The 16,633-nt window shown below is 42.1% G+C and overlaps 2 protein-coding genes across 2 annotated transcripts; one reads left to right on the top strand and one right to left on the bottom strand.

Moving 5' to 3' along the window:
* Nucleotides 1-8,173: 8,173 nt before the first annotated feature.
* LOC114826307 (demethylepipodophyllotoxin synthase-like) lies at nt 8,174-9,171 on the bottom strand. The gene is made up of 2 exons (XM_070826400.1): nt 9,160-9,171; nt 8,174-8,794 (listed from the first exon to the last, which is right to left on the bottom strand). Exons 1-2 carry the CDS (start codon nt 9,169-9,171, stop codon nt 8,174-8,176), a joined length of 633 nt encoding a protein of 210 aa, XP_070682501.1.
* Nucleotides 9,172-12,388: 3,217 nt separating this feature from the next.
* Nucleotides 12,389-16,405, top strand: LOC139197930 (luminal-binding protein-like). The gene is made up of 7 exons (XM_070825991.1): nt 12,389-12,520; nt 12,637-12,895; nt 12,987-13,198; nt 14,580-14,987; nt 15,096-15,250; nt 15,347-15,429; nt 15,520-16,405. Exons 1-7 carry the CDS (start codon nt 12,463-12,465, stop codon nt 16,220-16,222), a joined length of 1,878 nt encoding a protein of 625 aa, XP_070682092.1. The 5' UTR covers nt 12,389-12,462; the 3' UTR covers nt 16,223-16,405.
* Nucleotides 16,406-16,633: the final 228 nt, after the last annotated feature.

Raw genomic sequence — 16,633 nt, 5'->3', positions numbered from 1 at the left:
CTGCATTCTTCTCTGCTTGTTCCTTCTGCACCTTGTCTCCACATGCTGCAAGGTATCATTTTCACTTGCCTTATCTATTCTTCAGGCAGATGTGGTAGCTTCTTTGGAAGTACAGCAGCAGTGGGAGACAAGTACTCGAGAGTAGTGCTAGGTAGGCAATCAGGGAAGGGTTCCAAGCAGTCGGTTCCTTACCCGAGTTTGAGTGGAGGTTCCGGCATATTGTTTTCTTTATCCTTGTCTTTGTAAGTAAGAACAAGGACAAAGGAAAGGACAGGGAGAACGCATGATATGAGATACTCTTGCTTTCTACCCTGATGATATGAGATACTTTTCTTTGGTGTCATTTGTTTGCAGAGGTACCCCAAGGAATAAGGAACATTGAGTAACTCGAGAGGCTTCGTTGGGAAGGCATTCTCGGAGATGAAGAAAGGTTCTGTATGTCTGCCTTGCTATGAAGGGTGAAGGTGGACATTTATATGGATTAATAACCGATACTGTTCTTTCACTCTTGTCGGCAACCGTTGGATGATTGAACAGTAAACTTCACGTGCTTTCTCCTTCACCGAAAATCTTCGGCAAATTGCCCGTGATTTGTGCCAAGTTGAGTGTGCATATGACAGGTGTTGACGCGGTTGAAAAAGACTGGCGCCTCTTCGATATCTGGGATCGGCGCTTCGACAAATTACCCGTGATTTCCGCAAAGTTGAGTTTGCGTGTGATGGGTGCTGACAAGTTTGGAAAGGAAGATCGCCCATGGTTTCCGAGCAAGCCCAGCTTTTGAGAAAGCTAGCACCTCTTCGATTTTTGAATTGGCCTCTTCGAATTCTGAGCTTGCCTCTTCGATCTCTGAAATTCCGTCGAGTGCTGATTTTTTTTATAGAGGAGTGCAGTTCGTTTCAAAGCACACTTGAATTTTCGTTTGTGAAAACTCCCTTCTTGCACTTCTAAGATCGTGATTTGTCTGATCTCTTCTTTCTTCAACACTTTGAAAATGTCTGGACCCTCCGACTGTCGTTTTGACTTGAATCTTGGTGAAGAGGCAGTCCCTCCTTCTCCAGACAACATATGGCGCCCATCCTTCATATCCCCTATTGGTCATCTTACCGTTGGGGATTCGGTGGTGAAGAATGATATGACCGCTGCAGTGGTGGCCCGAAACCTTGTCACTCCCAGAGATAACAGACCACTTTCCAAACGGTCTGATGAGTTGGTTGTTAAGGATTCTCTGGCTCTCAGTGTGCAGGTTCTGTGTCTAATATGGCCCAACGCCTATTTGCTCGAACCCGTCAAGTTGAATCATTGGTAGCGAAAGTGATGAATCTCAAACAGGAGATTAGAGGGCTCAAGAAGGAGAATAAATAGTTGCATAAGCTCGCACATAGCTATGCGACAAACATGAAGAGGAAGATTAACCAGATGCAGGAATCTGATGGTCATATTTTACTTGATCATCAGAGGTTTGTGGGTCTGTTCCAGCAGCATTTTCCTTCGTCTTCTGGGGCTGTACCGCGTAATGAAGCCTCAAATGACCAGCCCTCGGTGCCTCCTCCTCTTGGGGTTCCGCCGAGTACTGAGGCGCCATCTGATCAACCTTGAAGATCCCCTCTTGTAAATTTGATTTGACTTTTTTTTTTGATTGATTTTTTTATAGGTATGTATAATGCAAATTTATGTAAAATTTCTTATTTCTCTTAATGCTTTTTTTTTGCACATGGTGCCAGATGCACCATCCATTTTTTTTATATTTTGCTTTCTTTTCCTTTTTTATTTTATTTTATTTTTTATTTTAATCATGGTGCCAGACGCACCAGAGATAAAACATTTTTTATTTTTATTTTATTATTTTTTTTCCTTTAATCATGGTGCCAGACGCACCAAAGATCAAACATTTATATATTTATTTTTGGCCTTTAATCATGGTGCCAGATGCACATTTCTTTTTTTTTTTCACGTGGTGCCAGCACCACTTTGCTCCACTATGTTGTTTTTATTTTTATTTTTATTTTTTTATTATATACATATTTATATAAATTCTGGTGATGGGATGAAGAACTTGCAGGGAAGGATGAAGACGGAAAGGACATGGAGCTTGAGGGAGGCCATGCTGGATTACCACTACGAGTTTCAGGAGTGCTCCTTGGAGATAGTTGCCGCAGTGTTATGAAGAAGGAGGATGCAAAGCTATTGGCGACTGAGACCAACGACTCATGATGCTGGCCCAGAAGCTTGTGCTGCTACTGTGGAGGAAGGCTGAGCTTTGCATGCTGCAAGGGAGGAGTCTTGGTGCTGGAGCTTGACGTCCTGGAGAAGCGCGGTTGATTCGAGCATCCAGCCCAACTCGGAAAACCGACGGCGGGGAGGTAAAAAACGAAGGTGAAGCAGCTGCCTGTTCATCCATTTGATTATGGGGGTGACGCGTGAATGGGTTGAAGCACGAGACCTCTAATGCCGAACCCGCTTTGACCGAGTCATCCATCCCTCCCTTTGGTGCGGTGAAGGTAAAAATGATGACGTTAGGCAGAATGAGAGAAGAAGATGGTGAGGGTTCTCAAGCTATGGAACTGCAGGTCATGCCAGCGAACACCGAGAGGCACTGCCCTAATGAAGCCTCTACCTGTCTTGTTCCCAGCTTGCAGGTTCTTATTCATCGACTCGAAGCCCCTGATGATTCCGGCGACGAAAAAAAAAAGAAAACTGCAACAACATCTCCTCCTCATCAACCAAGGCTGAGGTCTAGTACGAGACTCTGCCTTCCGACGACGAAGATAGCGAGGACATCGACGGAGACCCTCCGTTTCGGTCCGATGCTGATGGGAAATCATCAATAACTCTCTCCGACGAACATATTGGAGTCAACGACGGTGACCACACATACTGTCATCAGAAAACGGCGTCGTATAATGCATGGCTGAGGGGATGGAGGGAAGAGAATGTGAGAGCTTTGCTCTAAATAGGAGAGACTTCTGAGTTTCGAGATAATCTTCATTGATGAGCATTGCACTTCTCTTTCCCAGTCAAAACTCAAATGTCGAAACAGAGCTTCGGCAACGGAACCTGATCTCGGGAACTGCCAACCAGCCATCATAGCAATAGGGAGATAGACATCGACTAGCACCACAACTCTGACCTCTCCACTACATGATCTATAATTTACCATGTAACCTGATCTTGGCCCATAACCCATGTTGTCAGATTTCCACTGGGCCGACCTGATGCGGCTGTGGAACATGAGCAGCGTATGGAAGGACTTGAGCAGCGTATGGAGGAACAGCTTGAATTCCAGGTCGAGTTGAAGCTCGAGGGCCTCTTTTTTTGGGGGCAAAGATGGTGACCGTCGCGATAGAGATCTGAAGCAAGAAGAAAAACGGAGTCGTAGCCGGAGTAAGCCCACCAGTTTGAGTGTCAGCCAAACCAGACTTCAGAGCCTTGTTATTGGGATCGATCTCGAGACCCTTCTTATAAGCCGAAACGTCGTACTCCCGTCGACCTGCACGGTCTCTCCGGCACCAAAGCTTTCCCCGAACCCGATGTAGACATCCTCACCTGCGACGCTTTCTGCATCCCGGTGCATGCTTGCATCGTGGCCTCCTCAATCAACTCTTCTTTAATGGGAATCTCAGGCAAAGGCTCGTCAATGAGCTCCGGCAAATTTCCTGCGATCTTGACGGAGATGGCAGATTCCGACGGATGAGACTTTAGGGCAGCTGCTTCCATGCACTAGGACTCTCATTCGAGCTCGTCGTTGCCGACCAGTTGAGTGACGGCGTTGTCGTCGTTCGGGCGAGAGTGGTTCCATGGAAGCGAATTGAAGCGCTCGAGCTCTGCGTCTTGCTGTTGAATTTGTTGCTTCTTGGCTTTTCTTTTCAATCTGGTCCTTCACTTCTATGGTGGTGGAGAGGTTGTTGGGTATGGGTGTGAGGAAGGAGAACATCATTTGGGCTTCATCCCCAACGATCCAGCCCACCATCACTATTTATATATATATATATATATATTATAATACATTATAACGTATGTATTTTTTTTTTGTAATACATTATAACATATGTATATATATATATATTTTTTTTTTTTTTACAAAAATAAATTTGTAATAAAATTGACCTTCATCAATGAAACTTTAATCAAACCCCTATATATGTATATATATATTTTTTTTGATGTGACTGAACCCGAAATTGAATGCTCGAGCTGCCTACGTACCTTTCCAAAGAAAAAGATCAAGTCAAAACGTAGTTCAAATGGGTGATTGATTGCTTTTGGCGGTTTTGATGGTGGTTTTGATGGTGGTTTTGATGATGATTTCGATGATGATTTCGCTGTACACAGTTTATGCTCTTGCGAGCCAGGAGCTTTGGTTCGTGCAGTTTAGGCTCGTGCGGACAAAGAGCATTTGTTGTCGCCTTTTATGCTCGTGCGAACAAGGAGCTTTGGTTCGTGCAGTTTAGGCTCGTGCGAACAAGGAGCATTTGTTGCCTTTTATGCTCGTGCAGACCAGGAGCGTTGGTGTTGCCTTTTATGGTCGTGCAGACCAGGAGCTTAGTGCCATGCAGTTTAGGCTTGTGCAGGCGAGGAGCCTAGTGTTCTACAATTTAGGCTCGTGCGAACAAGGAGCTTTGTGAATTTGTCAAACGATCCTGGAGAGGTTTTCCTTGCAATTTTCATAGCAAGGAGTCTTGACTGAGTGATTGAAGAAGTCTTCAGGAAAGAAATCACGCATCGTGATGGGGATGGATGATCTATGTGTCGAAATTTCATCATCTTCAACACGTTCACGTTGCTTTGAAGGTTGACAAGAGCTGCTTTGCCCCCTTTCCGATTGGCGGACTTGTGGAGGAGATGTATGCTTCTTGTGCAATTTCTTAGGAGTGACTTGAGTCCATCCTTCAACTTTGCTTGTTTTGGAGGATGCCCCCAGCGGTTGAAGTGAAAACTTTGAGTCGGAAGAGCCAAAAGTGATGGTGGTATAGTTTGACTTCACCACATCGTCAAGATCTAGCTCGATGATTCCTTTCTGAGCCAGCTTCATGATGAGATCTTTCAGCATGAAGCACTTTTCTGTCGGATGACTGATGAAGCGGTGGAATTTACAGTATCTTGGACTGTCGGTACGATTCATCTCTTCCGGCCGTCTGCACTCAGGCAAACCGATCACCTTCTTGTCCAACAGGTCATCTAGCATGGCAACCACATCAAAGTCAGGGAATGGATAAGTCTTCTCTTCAAGCTCCTTCAAAGTGCGTCTACGCATCTCTTGATCACGAAAAGCTTCGGTTTGAATCGCCTTTCCTCGTGTGGAGATTTTGACGGGAGCTGTGTTGACCGTTATCGCTTCCTTGGTGGGTTTCCATGCAGCCTTTTCCACCTTTATTGTAGTCGGCGATCGGTTCTTTCTTCCCATGATGGGCGATGCTCAACTCCATGTCATGGGCGCGAGTGGCCAATTCCTCGAAGATCCGTGGTTTAATGCCTTGAAGGATGTATTGCAAACCCCATTGCATGCCTTGGATGCACATCTCGATTGAAGAGGTTTCCGAGAGCCTATCTTTACAGTCGAGGCTTAGAGTGCGCCATCTGTTGATGTAGTCAATGACTGGCTCGTCCTTCCACTGCTTTGTGCTCGTTAGCTCTAGCATGCTCACAGTGCGGCGGGTGCTATAGAAGCGGTTGAGGAATTCCCGCTCTAATTGCTCCCAGCTGTTGATGGACTCAGGCTCTAGGTCCGTGTACCACTCAAAGGCGTTTCCTTTCAGCGAGCGCACAAACTGCTTGGCTAGGTAGTCCCCTTCGGTCCCTGCGTTGTTGCAAGTTTCAACAAAGTGGGCAACGTGCTGTTTCGGGTTTCCTTTTCCATCAAACTGCATGAACTTTGGTGGTTGATAACCCCTTGGCATCTTCAGGGCATCAATCTTCTTGGAGTAGGGCTTCGAGTAGAACAAGGAGGTATGTAAGCTCCCTTCGTACTGTGCCTTGATGGTGTTGGTGATCATCTCCTGCAACTGCTGGATAGAAAGAGATCCTATGAGTGCCGCTGCTTGGTCTGGCTCCGGCTTCACATCGTTTTTCTCCACATGAGGCTCTTCTTCTTCGTTGTCTTCCTTCTTTAGAGGATCAATTTTCGGGTTGGGTTTCTTGCCGTCATGCGCCTCTAGTCGGTTGACGAGTGCTGCAATTTGCAAGTTTTTTTCTTCCACAGTTTGGGTTAGCCTTGCGATTGCTTCACTCATCTGAGCCAGCTGCTCATCGATTGAAGTTGCTCCAATGGTCATGACTTGCATGGATGCACTGCCGCTTGAATCGGCATCGGAGAGCATGGATTCGGAGTATTTCCTTGGGCTTTCCCCCCTTGGTGCCCTTAGTGAGGTTAAGGTGATCAAAGGCTCGTGCCTTGGGTGCTCTTGTTCCCTTAGTAGAGTTGATGTAGAGGTGAAAGAGGTGGCAGAAGTAGCTCTTGCCATGCTTCGAGTCGTGATGCCCAAAGTGACACCAGTTGCGACGAGGATGCTCTTGGTCTTTGCGCCGGTTGCGGGAACAGTTTGAGCCTTCCTTGATGCCAATAATTTTGGAAGTGCGCTTGAATTTCTTGAACGGAGAAAGAAATGAGAGGCAGAGATTGTCCCACTGAGCGTGCCAATTTGTGAACACAGAAAATTCCTGAAACGAAAGAGACAAGAACGACGTGCACAAACAAATATTTGTATTTGATGGTTTTGGGTTACAATCTCTCTCTATTTTGATCCTCTGATTCGATCTCCGTAAGGTGTTAATTTGTGGATGTTTCGTTGATCCAAGGGCCGTTGAGGTTTGATCTTGGATGAACTGTTGGAAGTTTCTTCAAGGGGCCGTGGGCTTGATCTTTGAAGGTGGATTTGAGCGGATCTTCAAGGAGCTGTTGGGGCTTGATCTTGAGGATGAATGTTTCTTCAAGGGCCGTTAAGGCTTGATCTTGAATAACGGTGATGAACGGATCTCAAGGGCTTTTGGGCTTGATCTTGAAGAACAGTGATGAACGGATCTTCAAGGGCTTTTGGGCTTAATCTTGAAGAACGGTTGGATGTGTGGATTTGTCGACGTTGTTGATCCAAAGGGCCGTTGGGGCTTGATCTTAGGATGAACGGATGATGAACGATGGTGCTTTCTTCAAGGGCCGTCGGGGCTTGATCTTGAATTGGTGGAAGTTCTTCAAGGGCCTTTGGGGCTTGATCTTGAATTGGTGGATGGTTGATCCAAGAGCCGTCGGGGCTTGATCTTGGAAGAACGATGAACGATGAACGAGGAACGAAGAACACTTTCTTTAAGGGCCGTCAGGGCTTGATCTTGAATTGGTGGATGATTGTTGATCCAAAGAGCCGTTGGGGCTTGATCTTGGAAGAACGATGAACAAAGAACGAAGAACACTTTCTTCAAGGGTCGTCGGGGCTTGATCTTGAATTGGTGATTGTTAATCCAAGGGCCGTCGGGGCTTGATCTCGGAAGAACGATGAACGAAGAACGAAGAACACTTTCTTGATTCTTCGGGAACCTGGATGCTTGAGAGCTTCAGAGTTTCAGAGCTTCAGAGCTTCAAGAATTTTGCCTAATGATTTTGGTTCCCTTTTTCTTTTTCCAAATGAATGAAATGGGCTTGTATTTATAGAATTTTCCAAGGCCTAATTTTGAATATAATATCCCAGATGAAATAAGTCGTTTCTGCCAGGTGTTGACACGTGTCCTATTTGATGACTTTTCCAACTCATTTCAATTTTCGTTGAGTCACACACTACGTGTAAAATTTATGTAATACATGAGCGTTGACACTTTGATTTATCAGTCAACATTTATTTACCGAAATTTCGATGTCTACAGGCACATGCTGGGAGCTGGCGTACGTAGCAGCAAGGAAATGAATGAGAGGTGGTGTCCATGCATGGCAGCTCGTTTTTAAGTTGTTTTGGCACTCTTGGTGCTCTTGTTTCTTTTGTCACGTGAATTTCAGTTCCTGAAAAATAAAAACCACAAGTTTGAGTGTGTTATACACTTATCACATATTTGTATCATCATTTGTACCACCTCTATTATATTGAATACCAGATCGAAACTAATTTAACAACATAAAAAAGAAATCTAAGAGACGTACTAAAACCGAAGAAGGAAGCTGAAGAAAGTATCTACCCATGGATTTTATGCACCACTCTTAATATAATTGAGCAGGAAGCCTTGGATTGAGAAGGACTTCAACCACGGCAGATTTATGGTTGGTTAGTTCCAATGTCTCACCCATGTCAACCGGCTCATCCCTTGGACTTGAAACTTCAAACCCATGGAGCAAAGAAGCAAGTGATAATGGCATGAGTTTTAGGGCAAGTGACATTCCAGTACACATTCTTCTTCCACTACCAAACGGAATCAACTCAAAATCTCGACCTTTAACATCAATGCTCTTTTGGGTTGTGAGAAATCGTTCGGGGTGAAACTCATTTGGGTCGGACCACACCTTCGGATCTCGTTGAAGCTTCCAAATGTTAACCAAGAGGCGAGTCCTTGCTGCGATATGGTAGCCACCTACAGTGCAGTCTTGTGAGGACTCATGAGGCAGTGCTAGTGGTCCTGGAGGATATAAACGCAACGTTTCTTTGATAACAGCTTGGAGATAGACCAATTTATCTATGTCTGTTTCATTTACCTGCCTATCTCTACCAATATTCTGGTCTAGTTCTTCTTGGACCTTTTTTAGGGTTTTAGGATTGTTGAGAAGTAAAGACAATGCCCATGTCAACGTCCCTGTGGTCACATCTACACCTGCTAAGAGAATAGCCTGCAAAAGACATAAGTATACATAAACTTACATTATCAACTGTCGAGACATGGTCCTATCATGTTATAATGACTACAATAATTGACATGTACCCATAAGAGGTCAATTTATGTGATTGAGAAATGTTATCCATTTATCATTTCAATGGAGAACAATTATGCAATTGCTTCGATTATAGTCAGTTAATTACTTCCTTATTATATGAACATCAAGAACCCTAATTGCGTTCGTTGTGCAAGTATTACATGAAAAATTGGTAATTTTTCTTTTCTCTTATGTTTTTGCTCATTAAAAATGGGTAGTTTTTTCTTTTTTTTATACATTAACTAAAGAGAATCAAATCATGTACCTATCTTATTCCTAACTTTGTATCTCATTTTTTCACTACTGAGACTAATCTTACAAAGTGAGTGTGTGCTAGTGTGTCAGTTGAGTAATGTTAGGGAGACTAAATTTTTTTAAACTAAATTGCAAATCAAATGATATGTCACCAATAAGAAACAAGCACGTTAATCGACACTTAATTAATAATCTAATCATCTACAAGCACATCATTTAGTTTGCAAATTTGATTTAAAAAATTTGGTCTCCCTAGCATTACTCTTAAAAAAAAAATTGAACTTCTTTTCAGTTAAGTATGAGGGAAAATGTTGACGAGGAAGGAGATCCTATTTTGTTAAATTAGTGTAATTAAACAAAGATAAACTAATTGTGCTTTCTGTGCAACTAACAAGTACCAGAATAAAGTTCAGAGTTCAGACAAAAATAAAAGCTTGTTTAAATAAACTAAACCAAATTTAATTGAAATTAGTTTGGACTTTCATTAACATGAGCACATACCAGAGTGGTGGCTTTTATGATAGTATCGGCATCATAAGCCTGGGTAACTTTTGTTGACTTTTTGTATTTTAGGTAGGATTCCTAATTGATTGTAATTCCGTGTATTCTCATGTAATCACTTGTAATTAGTTCTCTTTCCATTTATGTTAGGGCTGTAAACCTATAAGTACCTCTTATTGAGAAGAATATAATATCATTCAAAGCATTCTCTTCTTGGCATCAGAGCCAAGTCGAAAAAAAAAAACAAAAAAACCCTAGCTGCAATAGTGCTGTTGTCATTGCTACCATCTCTGAATTCGAATCGAACAGCGAGCGACGCCGTCGTTGCTGACCCGAATTCGTCGAATCGTTTCACTCTCCGTTGTGTGATACGACATACCAATTGGACTATTTGCTTCTGATTTGATCTGAAGCCGTGAAGGATTGCACAGATTGCCGCCTAAACGACTTGTGTTGTTGCACCGTACCCGACTCGAGGTTCGACGACCCACGAACCAGGAATTGCTGTCTGAACCACTAAGCCACAGCGAACCCCGACCTACAGCTGCACTGCTGCAACACCGAGCTTTGATTCGTATTTTGTCAACTGCGAAGAACCCACCATCACCACTGCTCCATTTCAATTTGAACTGCTGCTATTCTCCTCCCTGGAGTCTTGAACCACCACACCACCCCTGCTGTTTAGGAAGGAAGAAGAAAAGTTGAAGAAAGGAAGAAGGAAAAAAAATTTTGCTGACTGAATCGTGTTTGACTGAAGAATAGAAAAAAAGAAGAAAGCTTGCTGGTTGAAGAAAAGAAAAAAAAACAAAAGAAAAAAGGAAAAGGGGAATCAAAAGTCCACGTGAGTGCAGACTTGGCTGGTTGAATTAGGCAATATTGTTTTTCTTTCTTCGGCCATCCTGATTGCAGTGAAGCTTGGGCTTGATTTATTTGGCTTGGGCTTTATCAATTAATTACTCACGTGCACCCAGAGCAATGGTAGGCCACACTTGTGGGACCAATCGTGACCGGTTCAAGTCGTGTGCATTAGTTGTCGAAGCTAAGGTAGATTCTAACCATACAGGTAATGATGGTAAGGCTTTAAAAATTTCTGCATCTATTATGAATAGTACATGGATAATTGATTCTGGTGCTACTGAACATATGACTTGTGATTCTAGACATGTCCAAACCCTAAAACCATCCACCAATACTATAGTTAGTGTTGCCAATGGTAATGTTGTCCCCATTATTGGGGAAGGCGATGTCTTCTTCTCTGATACCTTGAATCTTGACTCCGTACTTGTTGTTCCTTCCATTGACTATAATTTATTATTTGTTGCTCAAATAACTGTCGCCCTACATTGCCTTGTTATGTTTTGGCCTTCCTTTTGTGTTTTTAAGGACATTCGGACTCGTAAGACGATTGGTTATGGTATTCGGAAGGGAAAGCTCTACTACTTGGAGCTGACATCGAATAGTTCTCGAAATTTGACTTAAGCTCTTGCCGTGGAAGGATCATATGGGGAGATGGATAAATCTTTGGAGGTTTGGTTGTGGCATTGTCGACTTGGACATGCTTCTTTCGGCTATTTACGAAGGTTGTTTCCTAGCCTATTTGTTAAGCATGACGTTTCTAGCTTTAAATGTGGTGTTTGTGAAATGGCTAAAAGTCATCATACTTCATTTCCGTCCAGTATGAATAAAAGTTCAGTTCCATTTATGATAATTCATTGTGATGTTTGGGGCCATCTAAAACTGCTACGTTTGGTGGTGCTCATTGGTTTGTTACTTTTATTAATGATTGCACACGTATGACTTGGGTATGTTTGATGAAGTCCAAAAGAGAAGTCCCTTCTTTGTTTCAGCAGTTTTATAAAATGGTACAAGTACAATATAAGTCCCACATACAGGTTCTCAAGAGTGATAATGGCGGTGAATATGTTAACTATGACCTTCGTGCCTTTCTTGATCATCATGGCATTATTCATCAAACCACGTGCCCATATACTCCACAACAAAATGGGGTTGCAGAACGCAAGAACCGTCAGCTTTTGGAGGTTGTTTGTGCTTCTTTGCTTGATGCTTATCTCCCGTTATCCTATTGGGGAGAAGTCCTCACCTCAGTTGCGTATCTCATTAATCGTGTTCCATCCCGATCCGTTGATTTTTAAGCACCACTTTAGGCTCTCTTCTCACACGTTGATGCTCATGCAGTCCCCAATCTTCCACCTCATGTGTTTGGCTGTGTGGCCTTCGTTCATCTTCATAAATAGTAGAGGAGTAAGCTTGAACCTCGGGCCTTACGGTGTGTGTTTGTAGGGTATGCCTCAAATCAGAAAGGATATCGTTGTTATCACCCTCTGACGAAAAAGTTGTTTGTCACTATGGATGTTACCTTTCATGAGAATGATATGTACTTTGCCAGTCCTGAGTCTTCACTTCAAGGGGAGAATCAAATAGAAGTTCAAACTCTTGACTATACTATTCCGGAGACAGATAGTATGAATGAATTGGAGGTAAGTGGTAATATCTTGGAGACAAGTGGTGATCATTCACATGGAAACAATGTTGCAAACTTTGAATGTAACGAGTTGACTGCACCACATAACTCACAGCCTTCATCTCCGCCTGACAGCTCACTGCCAGTTTCCTCAACAGCAGTAAATGTACACGTGGTCAAATACTGGCGGACGGGTACTTATTTGGCACAAATTCAGGTGCACAGAGGATGGATTATAAAACGGCAAAAGGCACGCAGCACGCGCCATTTCAGTTTCACATTACAGTTTCAAAGAAGAGAGCGCCAAGAATCGAAGAGGCTTCGAAGAAACAGAGAGAGAGAGGAAATGGAGGCGACGAAGATGAAGAGTAGTATAGCGCTGCTGCTGATTCTTGTTGTTTCAGGTACCAAATTCCATCGAATGAATCAAGATTTGAGTACAATTTATACAATTCCGTAAGAAAAGAAATCGATACTGTTACTCAGGTTTAATCCCAAGTCTTTGTGTTTTTTTGTCTAGAATTCTTGCTTGGAATGGCAGTAGGTGGTCCTGAGCTCGGGACTGTAGTCGGAATCGATCTCGGAACAAGCAATTCTCGTGCGGGTGTGTACAAGAATGGAACCGTAGTGATCATGAAAAATGATCATGGAAATAGAATGACACCCTCCTGGGTTGCCTTCACTGATACGGAGCGTCTAATTGGAGAGGATGCCCAGAATCAAGCGTCTTCCAACCCGGAGCGCACAATTTTCAATGTCAAACGGCTTATTGGGAGAAGGTAAGAGAACTCCCTTGTTTGATTTGACTCAACAGTTGAAATTTGCAAGAAATTTCGATTACAAATTTTGTGTTCAATTTGGGTACATTAGGTTTAATGATCCAGAGGTTCAGAGAGAGATTAAGTTCTTGCCATACAAGGTTGTGAACAAGGACGAGAAGCCTTATATTCAGGTTCAGGTTAGGAACAAAACAAAGGTGTTTAGTCCTGAAAAAATCAGTGCTATGATTTTGCGCAAGATGAAGGAAACGGCCGAGGCCTATCTGGGGAAGGAAATTACACATGCTGTGGTCACCGTTCCAGGTACTCGTAATAACAGTTGAAATATTGCAGGAATGCTCTACTGTGAATTATATGACTTGCTTGATGAAATTAGTACGTGGTCCGTGTTATGAATTAGTATTTTAGTTATCAGCTTACAAAATGATGAGGAAATATAATCGCAGTAAACGAGTGGAACTGTTTGGTAGTACATATTACAGTAGTATAAATATCAATCGTTGCAGAAAATTTTGTGTGATTGCCTGAGTTTCTTTACATATGTATTTGTAATCAATATCATTAGTTTTAGATTTGCATCTTTCATAGTTTGGCTTCAGCGGTGACTGGTGAGGCATCAAAACGTGTTTGGGTAAATAAATTTTAGACTTAGAAACTTAAGATTGCTTCTCTGTGGAACTTGATATTCTGTTTCAATTTGGCTTGTTCTTACGCATTCGGTTGTTTTCTTTTATATACTGGCTGAAAAGTGAGTTTTCATGAATTAGTTGTATGCATACTTAAACCAAACTGATACATATGATTAAATTCACACAAGCCTGCTGCCTGCATTCTGTGATTTAACTTATTCCATCAATCTTCATAAGACATAGATTGCCTCCATGGTCGAGCGCTTTGGGATAAGGCTTGGTTGTTGTACTATAAATCGTTGACCTTTTTTTTCGCACGAGACTTTCTTACTAGAAAGCCAATGACTTATTTTGATTATTTAAGATATGTGCATTATGAGTCTTTGTGATCATCAAGGTAAACTATTAATGTGCTATGGTGATTAAATGTAAAAACTCTCAGATTATATGGTTACCTTTTAAGCAAGTAATGAAGCCCAGAACATTTTGTTTCTTTTAAATCAAGAAAATTTCTTTGCTGGTTGTACACCGTAGTCCTTTCACATGACCTGTGTGACTCTGTCTGTGTGATATTATTCCCTTCCGAGTAGGCTGGATATCACAGCATGTTGTATCTAAATATTCATGTGGTATCTCACTCGATTGCCATGTACATTTGAAATGACGCATCCTGCACTTGGGAAGATGCATCTTTCACAGAAAAGATTTCTTTCTTTTGGAAGGTGTTGTGTACATTGGGTACATGTACAATGGCGTTGAAGTGGTAATCGAATTTGATACCCATGAAGACAGTCAAATGCCATAAATTTGAAAGGTGTTTATATTCAGTGTTTACATGTTATTTGTTCAAGAATATTATTTTCCTCTTTGCATTAGATCCGATAATCCTGTGACCTGTGACTGGTCCTTCTCATCTTACACTCACTTTGATAGTATATCATAGATATTACAACTTACATGTTCGTTGAGGATATTTTTGTTCTCATGATTTGAAGTGCATATATATGATCTGGTATTGAGGCTGATGGGTTGCCTTTCACTGCTGCTTGTTGTAGCTTTTTTCAATGATGCACAGAGGCAAGCTACTAAGGAAGCAGGCACCATTGCTGGGCTCAATGTGGTCAGGATAGTCAATGAGCCTAGTGCAGCAGCTATAGCCTATGCTGTAAAAACAGACCAAGACAGGAGCATAATGGTTAATGATATTGGTGGTGGTACTTTTTTGGTTAGCATCTTGAGCTCTAATAATGGAGTGTTTGAGGTAAAGGGTACAATTGGAGAATGGAAGGACTTTGACCACAGAATGCTGGAGTATTTCATCAAGCTGATCAAGAGGAAATACAACAAAGATATTAGCAAGCATGATAACGTTCTTGTGAAGCTTCGTACCGAATGCGACAGAGCTAGGAGAGCATTGAGTACCCAGAAGCAGGTTCCAGTGAAGATTGAGTCTCTTTTGGACAGTAAGCGTACTGTTTCGTTTGTTATTAGAGCACATATATTGTTTGGTTTCAGTCTACCATTGTCATCATAATCAGAGCATTTAACACAAACATTTCTTTCATTTGCAGACATTCTTTTCCTTGATACTACTCCTTTGAGTCTTGGTTATGAAGCACGTGTAGGCGTGATCGAAAAACTGATTCTAAGGAACACTCCTATCCCAACTAGGACATCTATTTTTGTCACCACTCATAAGGATAATCAAACCGCAGTATCTATTAAGGTACATTCCGGTAACAAGTATTATATATTCTTGTAATAAGTAGATGGGAATTTCTTTCTGTGAAACTAACTATTTGTTTCATAATTATACTATCAGGTGTATGCAGGTGAAAGAATTTTGGCAAAAGATTGTCTTCAAGTTGGAAGGTTTAATGTATTTGGAATTGCACATGCTCCAAGGTAATTAGAATTAGAAGCATTTGTGTTCTTTGTTTGCTCTTGGATTCGGCAATAGAACATAAGAATTATATATTGAAATATCTCTTGCAGAAAAGTTCCGAAGATTGAAGTGATTATTGAAGTTGATGCCAAAGGCATCCTTCATGTGAAAGCAGAGGACAATGCCACAAGTAAGTTTCAAACTCAATGGATTACCAATGACAAAGAGCGCCTTGGCATGGACGATGTGCAGAGGATGTTGAAGGAAGCTGAGGAATTTGCAGAGGCCGATGCCAGAGTGAGCGAAAGATTAGAAGCCGTGGAAGAGCTCCATGTCTCCCTAGATGAAAGGAGGAGCAAGATTACTGGCAAGCTTGCAGATGAGATCGGGTCTTATTTTGCAAAGAAGACTGGAAGCACGCTAGAGGAGGGTCTGCAGTGGCTATCTGATACTCGAAACATGGAGAAGGATGATTTTGACGCGAAGCTGAAAAGGTTCGAAGCAGTATGGAATGATTTCAGCTTCCAGCTTGACAGTGGATGGCCTTTGAGTCCCAGGAGACAGCTCGAGAGCATAGCACATAGTATTAGGAGATCCATGGCTGGCAAGATCATGGATGAGATTCCTTCACACTACAAGGTGAAGATGGAGAAAACATTGAAGAAGAGTCTGCAATGGCTCGAGGACAACCCAAATGCAGACAAAGATGACATCCTTAAGAAATTGCAGCAAGTAAGAGCAGTATGGCATCGCATTAAACTTGCGGTGATCGATATGGCCGAGGAACACAGGGAACAACAAGATGAGTTGTAGAACTATCAGCTTAACTAGCATGCTGCGGATAACTTTGATTTCTCTTCTGTATAAAACAAAGAGTACTTTCTTCTTGAATGTGCAGAAGAAAAGCAAAATATTCAGAAAAAATAATGTCTTTCCACTTTCCAGCAAGGAGAGGAAAAGGAAAACCCAAAAAAATAAAGCTTTTTCGCTTTCGAAGACGTAAAAGGGGCTCCACCCGTGGAGGGGAGGGGTCACACCTTTACACGTGGGCTTTTGATTTTTGAAATGTTTTGAATTATTATTTATCCTCTGTATACATTAAATTAATTTAAACTAATAATCATTCAAAATAGATCCTTATTTATAATGGAAAACTAACCAAAACACCTTCAAAATTTTACTTTTAATCATCAGGACAATTTTTTTCAAAAATGCCGATCCTAC

The sequence above is a fragment of the Malus domestica genome, chromosome 08 (assembly GCF_042453785.1).
Source record: "Malus domestica chromosome 08, GDT2T_hap1".
NCBI lineage: Eukaryota > Viridiplantae > Streptophyta > Magnoliopsida > Rosales > Rosaceae > Malus > Malus domestica.
This window is presented reverse-complemented; position numbering and strand designations above follow the sequence as displayed.